Source organism: Antrostomus carolinensis, unplaced genomic scaffold, assembly GCF_000700745.2.
Source record: "Antrostomus carolinensis isolate BGI_N321 unplaced genomic scaffold, ASM70074v2 scaffold50200, whole genome shotgun sequence".
Lineage (NCBI taxonomy): Eukaryota > Metazoa > Chordata > Aves > Caprimulgiformes > Caprimulgidae > Antrostomus > Antrostomus carolinensis.
In genome coordinates, this window is record NW_010291580.1 from 1 (window position 1) to 7,821 (window position 7,821).

Consider the following 7,821-nt stretch of genomic DNA (forward strand, 5'->3'; position numbering starts at 1 on the left):
GGGCAGAACCGGGGGGAGCTCGGGGAGAGCTCCGTGAGGGGGTCGTGTCAGGAGACTGGAGATCCGACAGGAGAGAGAGCCGCCTCTTGCTGCGGCTCCCTGTCTCTCCCCTCCGGCTCTTGCTAAGCACTAAGTCATTCTCACTGACCCATCCTCTCCAGCTGAAGACAGAGATTGGAGATTCCCAGATACCCCCATGCATTGTGGTGTGAACATGCCCAGTGGGTCAGTCTCAGGTATGAGTTATAAATACGTCTAACCTGTAAAAAGCGTTGGGGCTGAACAGTCACTGTTGACAAAAACAAAAACAAAAAAAAAAAAGAAACAAAACAAAAACAAAAACCGGGTTATTGAAAGTATGTAACGTGGTTTGACTGCACATGTTATTTTCTGGAGGAGTTATAAGTGGCTGGGAGTGAGACTTGATTTTCATCTTGGGCATGTCAACATGAACTCCTGCATGTTCTGAATCAAAATTGCAAGATAAAGGAGTGGGGATGGGGGGAATACAGACTTTTCATGTAATGATGCTTTTTGCATAAATATTTTGTTTTCTTATGGACTACTATACTCGATTCTTATTACTTTAAAAAAGAAAGAGGATGATGCCTCCTTTTATACAGACATGGAAAAGAACAACCTGGAATTGCTCGATTTTTTTTTTTTTTTTTAAGTTTACTTTAAGAGCCTGGGAAGGAATATAGAAAACATATAAAGTAAATGTAATACAGCAAGAGCTAGCTCTTGTTTTTATGCTATCAAAATTATCATATAGATACAACAAAAAGGAAAGCACATTTTATTGTGAGATGATTAAGGTTATGAGTTTAGTAAGACTCAAGAAATGCTATGACATCTTTTGCCAACATGCAAGCAAGTACTAAAAGAATGTTAATGGAAAAACTTTACCATAAACTGTACCCAAGCTTCATTTACAGATGTCATCAAATAAGTGTTTGCTGTTGGATCTCTTGATGCTCTTGCTGGCTGTTAAATGGAAATAACACATTGGATTACAAATGGATCTTTGATTGCAGTATGGTAATTTTTATGATATGTTTCTTGAGTCTTAGCTTTTTTTGCCAACAATACTATTTTGCATTTATCTTTCTTCATAGTAAAATAAATAAAGTAAAGCTCTGGCCCTGTTTTTTAATCTTCTGCATGGGTTCCTGATTAAATGTCCTTTAGATTCTTGGAAGAAAAAAAGGTTCTTCTTAAGTAGCAGTTTAAGTATCTTATTGGAACATTCACTGTAGCCATTAACCAGAACCTGCTTTTCTGAGAGCTGATGACAGTAGTATTAAAGTGAATCCAGGGTCATCCTATGGGAAGGAAGTAACCAATCAAACATATGTTGTACAATTAGATTGTTACTTTTGTGTACCTCTGTAGTAATAGTTTTCATTGTGCTAATTAAGCTATTATTTATAATTATTAAGTGTAATTATGATGTATGCAGCTTAAAAGATTTAACATTAATGTTTCTGCATTGTATGTACATTAGTAAGGCATGAATAAGGCTTTGCCTTACCCCGATTCTGTACAGGGGGCTAAAGGCTATTTTGTTGAGGTCCAGTAGATGGCAACAGAGGATGGATGTTGAGAGTTTTCATCTTTGCAGAGTTTTTGTTTGAGTTCTTGGCAAGGTTCTTCCTATTGGAAACTTGTAGCCAGTGTGAAGCCCTTTTCATTGAATGGCTGATGACTGCTGTAATTCCACCATTGATGACTTGGTTTGAGACAGATGACATGGCCTGTAGAATAAATTCAGTAATTAACAGAATTGTTAACAGAAGTATTATTAACTATTCATGGTAATATGTTAATTACTTAACTGTTGTCTTTTTAATCTGAAAGGGGAAATGGCTTTTGCTTCAGTTCCTAGAATTCACCTACATTATTGGCATGGTTCATTGTTTTGCACGGAACTCAATGATGTGTTAAAAAACTTCTGCATCTAATGACAAGCTTGTGACCTTAAAGCAGGCATGATGTTACGAAAAATGTAGTGTGCCTGGAGAAAACGTTGCTTACTATTGCACAATGGATCCTTGAGCTTGTTGTAGTCATTGTGGATTGTGCATTTAAAATATAGGGAAATCTAGCTCGTTTCAAGCTGATTCTTCTGGGTTTTTTTAATTGTTTAAAAGCTATTTTACTTAAGTGTTTTTTTCATTTAGTATTTATTACTGCAAGGTCTTTCTCCTTTCTCTCACCTTCTTAGCCCTTTCATATGCTCCACATTGAGAATGCTCCACATTGAGAAAGTCTGAAGGAATAATTTTCTTTCTTTGTGCAGTGAATATGATTTCAGTGTTCTGATGTTAAGCTTTTTCTTTTAAACTGAGTCCTCTGTACCATGGGATTCTTAATCTTATTTGGTACATGTTTAACTTCCTAGTTCCCTTCATAAGGAAAATTTGATTTTTCTTTGCTGGCTATTGAGATTTATTTTACAGCTATTTTAAATTATTTTTTTATCAGATATAGCGCTTTTTTTTTTTTTTTTTTTAGTCTGAAGGAATACATGTACATTAACAGTTCAATTTGTAAATTGAACTTACCTTTCAGTGTCACATTTTTTTTTTCTAGAGGTAGTATATTTTTCCCCTTTGACATAACATTTCTCTCCTACCCCAGTAGATTTTAAGAATAATCTTGAAATGAGAAGTGAGATTGTTCTTTGAAATTCTATTTCTGTACTTTAGTTCAACAGCTCATTCATTTACATTGTATTTATGCAAGAATCTGCACATACCAAAACCTGATTTATTCCTTCATCAAACTTCAGATATTTTGTCAGTGCCTTCATCATTGCAGACTTACTCTTTCATTTTTAAACTTTAGGAACAAATGTGAACCACTTTTTTTCTTCTTTTTCACTGTGTAGTATTTGTAGATACACAGGTATAAGTTTTCTTTGATAAACAAGCAGTAACTATTTAAACTGAAATTAAATACTGTGCTTCTGAATTTTCAGTTTGAGACACTGCAGTACAATTCCCAGCGGTTTTTCTGTAGTGCTTAAGCACGTGTTCTCTCAGTATGTGAAACAATTTCACATGTAGTCTGAGTAGTTTGCACACAGGTGACCTCTGCGTATCTCCACTGGTGGTGACAGCCATAGCCAGCATAACAGTGAAAGGGGAGCAGGCTACAGGCAGAGGAAATTGTTCTGTGCAGATACAGCTTTTCTAGTGCTCCATGTCTTTCTTTAGTTAGTAGAAGAATTGAAAGTGTGAAGGAGGCCAGTGCAAATGGATTTTGCTGTCTGGTTGTGAAGTTTGTCAGCTATTTACCTTGAGACTGTAATAATTAAAGCTGTGCAAGTGATCAGTATTCAGCTACTACATTCAAAATTGAAGTCCTTCTATTTTGGTTCACTTAGTGAATATTTACTGGCTTCTTGTACATTTTCCCCCTTCTTAGGATAAAGCCTATCTGGAGAAAAGACTTCCAGAGTAAAGAAGAGCTTAATGCTGAGGAAATACTGCACTCTGTAATTTGAATGCAATGTCTTTGTCAAGCTTGGTGAAGTTTGCAGCTGACAAAATGACTGAACCAGCAGACTGGTGGTTGAAATGATAGGTTAACTGCTCAGCAATCTGGAGCAGCTAGTGCAGTAGTCAGAAGGAGATCATAAGATCATCTCCATTAGGTCAGGTCAAAGATGTGTCTGTCCCACCTCACGAATATCCTGTATGTCACTGTCCGTTTGGAGATACGGACTAGCACAAGTACTTCTTCACTGTATTTATATGCCTTCAGTGGTTTGCAGCTTGGGGACTTTCTGAACCAGAGACATAGTCTTTGTGTTCAATATCTGTCCTTTGAATTTGTCAGTGGATTTATCAAATTTCTTTCTTAAATCTAGGTAAATTTTTACTAACTTCTTTTCGCAGAGCAATTCCCAGACTTAAATATCTCCTTTGTGGAAAAAGATCCAAGTAATTTTTATCTTACTATTTTTTTCAGTTTTATTTGCTACCTCCAGTTTCTTGTAGTAGGAAATCATAAAAGTGATCATCCCTCTTTACTTCTTTGTACCTTTTGTATACCCTGTTAAACCTTTTTAAACCTGAGTGTTTTATAATGTAGGTAAATGCAGTGCAGTAAGTCTGAAAAGGGTGACTAAGTGGTTCACTATTGGGAAGAAGGTGGAGATTTCCTAAAGGCAGCGATATGAGGATTTAGCAACTGGTGTAGTTCTACAGCAAGACTGCTGATGTTAGATGACATGAACCTTTGATGAGTAAGGAGAGTATTGAGCAGAAGTGGATGTAAAATTATTCTATGATTGTAAAACATATTTTGGTATTTAGTATCCATGCTAAAAATTGTATACTAAAAATTTACTTTAAAACTATGCTGCAAACCATTTTTTGTAGGACCTGTTTTGCATGTCAGTGTGTTTGTGTTTTTTCCCATTAGTGAACTTCTGGCGTGTGAACGACACTGATCTCTACTTACTACGCTAATAGAGTTGGATTGTGGTGGCAGGGATCTTGACAGTATGTTGTGTTCTTTGTTATTGAATGATTTGGTTCACCTCTACAACTCAACCTGATCAGTGCCAGCTCAGGGTCCATGGATGATAGGGAGCAGGTGAAACTAGGGAAAATTTTCGGGCGCTTTCAGGTCAGATTTCTGTTTTCAGAATGTCATTGTCTTTTGATTAGATATACTGTATTTAAAACAAACAAACAAACAAAAAAAAACCCCCAAACCAACCAAAAACCTATGATCTGAGATTGACCGTGGGATCATCTAACCTTAATTTCTGTGAAACTGGAGTTATTTTATTGGCTAATCTTTTTACTCACCTACATCTTTATGTTGGCAGTATTGAGTGTGTTCCACTGGATTAAGTGGTAGGTAATTCAGTCACACAACAGAGGAATATCAGATGCTTCTATTAGAAGGCTCAGCCTTTTCTTTAAAGAGTAACTTGTTGCAGTTTAAGTTGGTGCTGTGTGGCTGTGTAGTGTTACGTGATCAGTATTTTGGAAAGGTTTTTTCTGCTTTGCTGCAGTTTCTTTATTGTGTGTTTGAAATATGGAAAGGTGCAATGTGACTTCCATATTAAAAGTTTTTTGTTTCAGAAGTATCCTCTAATTTTTTAGAAAGTACCTATGATCATTAAAAGAAAAAAAAAATCAGCAAGAGATCTTCATTTGTTGGAGTCTATTCAGGCATGCTAAGAACATCTGTGTACAAGTAATACAGTCAGCTCAATACCATTTGCAGAACTGTTCTTGTTGATGGATGTAAGAAAGTAAACTACAATTGCTGCCTGGTGCTAACAAGAAACAGGTACAGACAGGAAATAGTATATATACTTATTTTCATAACTACAGTTATTTTCATGAAATTATATGCACACTGAATTACTATGTTTCTTTAAACAGGAAGATTTCTTATGACTTCTTGTGAGCTCATTGTTCTGTTGCCTTCTGGAAAAGTAATAGTTTATACTTGAAGATTTTGAAATGTATAAAATACTCTCTCTTATCAGAGTGGACAAGTCTTTGTGTGGTTTTATTTTTATCTTCTCTACGTTCACTGTGATTTCCTTCTTTATGTTACCTTTTCTGTGAGGCTTGACTTGCCAGGCTTTCTTTATATTATCCAAAAGTTAGTGTTGCTTGGTATTGGGAAGCAGTTTTGGTCACTAGAATGCCAGTGAAGTGGAAATCGTGTATGTTAAAGAAAAACAGCGGATCGTACTCTTTATGCAGGTCTATGATGCTGTTTTAATGCTTTGAATGCTTTAATGCTCTGGTTATTTAACCAGAACTTTTACATAAGACTTCTAGTGTTGAGGAAGAAGTTGGTTCTTTTGCCAGCCTTCATTGCAAGATACAAAGATGTCATGAAGTGACATCAGTTTAGCTATGAAATAGCAACATCTTAGTGCAGTTAGTGAACTGCAACTCAGTGCTGATTTGGGTGGGTTTTTGTGCTAGATCGGAGAAAATTTTTTTGTTTGACTGTAGCCTATATACAGAGTCTGCACTGCAGCATGACAGCTTGTAACCTTGACCCGAGGTCTGTGTCAGTGTGAGTGAAGATTTCTTGTAGAGTTGGATAAAAAAAGCAGATGTCTGTGAGCTGCCTGTATTATTAAAGGAAGTGTTCTTAGTTCTGCACTAACTTCTGACATATTATACATGAGGCTTCTCTAATTCTCTTAATTTAACTTGCATCCAAATTACAGCTGATGGAACAATAATCCCGAGTTATCCACTACTGGGGAAAAATATGAACTGGATTTCAATTAAGAGGTGCTCGGATAATGACAAAGACACATGGCCTCCCTAAGCACAGTGTTGAAATTGGTTTGCAACTGGCAGTTCTGTATTTATTTGTAAGCACTGTGGCAAAGAGTAAACTGTTTACTTAAGGTTTTAAACTAGATTACTTAATAAGACTTGCTTGCTTTCTTTATAAACATTTTTCTGCTCTTTTTTTAGACATGGACCGTGATTATGGGCATGGAGGCTATGGTGGCCCACGATCCATGGACTCTTACCTTAACCAATCCTATGGGATGGAGAGTCATGGAGGTGGAGGCGGAGGAGGTGGTGGTGGTAACAGGTAAAATAATCCTTTGGTTGTCCCAAGAATTGATCAAATCCAATTTAAGTTTAAATCATTGTCTTCTAACTTAAGTGTTCCTGAGGCATGTTGTTACGATTTTGTATGAACACTTTGGTTCTGAGTCTTCATGATCGGTAAATACTGGCAAATACTAAACTGTAAGAGCTAGACTCTCGTAATAATCAGCATTTTTGTGGAAAAGTTTTACAGTGAAATAATGCGTCTTTGAATGAGAATGGCTAAAGTTTTGTTTTTCAGTAATGGCTAGTGATTTGTAGCTGATTGGCATAACATACCATTTCTGACATAGCAGACTAGACCGAACTGGCTTAGTGCCTTAGACTGAATCTATCAACATTCCGTTTTCAAGGAACATTTAGGGTATGTGTTCTTAGGTTTGAATGTACAGTGCTCAAATGATCTTGATATTGAATCTGAAAGTCATGTCCAGATTATTTCATTGGCAGGTACTGATTACACTCAAAACTGTGTGCATGTTCTGGGCTGCTTTGTAAGCTGGATTGGTCTAAAAAGAAAAATTCTGATGCAGTGGTCTTAAAGTTGTGTATTTCATGCTAGGATACTATTACTGTTGCTCTTTCAGATTAAAAATAGTAGGGTGCAGCTGATTTGATTTAGGTCTTAATATGGTATTCAAAGAAGCATGCTTTTCAGAGTAGTGATTCTATCTTGGAGGAAATAAAATGTGAAGAAAACTTAGATAACCTGATGGTTTTCTTGTGTGCGCCCTTGAATTCTTGTCTGGCTGTAGCCAGACTACTGTATGATTCTTGTCTGTAGTCACTGGTGCCACTGGGCAAGGACAGTACTAATTAGGGAGGCTGAAGAAGTGGTGTGTTTTGCTGCACGGTTCTGTTAAACATTTTAGTTAAGTATAATTTGTTTAATGATGAACATTAAGATTGACTTAAAAGTCTGAGCAGAGATTCAGGAATGAGTTGTACCTACCATATAGTAATCTGCATATGATTGAGGTTGAATGACTACTTGAACACCAAAATGTCTATTGCCATGTATCCTTAATATTGTGCATGGGCTCTTTCTGTAGATAGTGTCATTTTCTGTGTAGCTTTGGGTCTCCTGAGACTAACATATTTTAAAATGAAGGCATTCAGTTTACTATAGATACAGTTAGTAATTTCAGTATATTCTAGTTTATATTTTATCAGTCAAGGGGTCGTCTTTCCCAACTCCTGC

At 36.4% G+C, this 7,821-nt stretch overlaps 1 protein-coding gene across 1 annotated transcript in view; it reads left to right on the plus strand.

Annotated features, from left to right (window-relative positions):
* Positions 1 to 165: 165 nt before the first annotated feature.
* The window catches only part of LOC104531598 (DBIRD complex subunit ZNF326), a gene marked incomplete at its 3' end in the record, with an annotated part of 14,289 nt that continues 6,633 nt past the window's right edge, over positions 166 to 7,821 (plus strand). Inside the window, exons 1-2 of the mRNA XM_010176525.1 lie at positions 166 to 236; positions 6,477 to 6,600. Coding sequence (XP_010174827.1) covers positions 197 to 236; positions 6,477 to 6,600 — 164 coding nt within the window. The remainder of the gene's footprint in view (positions 237 to 6,476; positions 6,601 to 7,821) is intronic.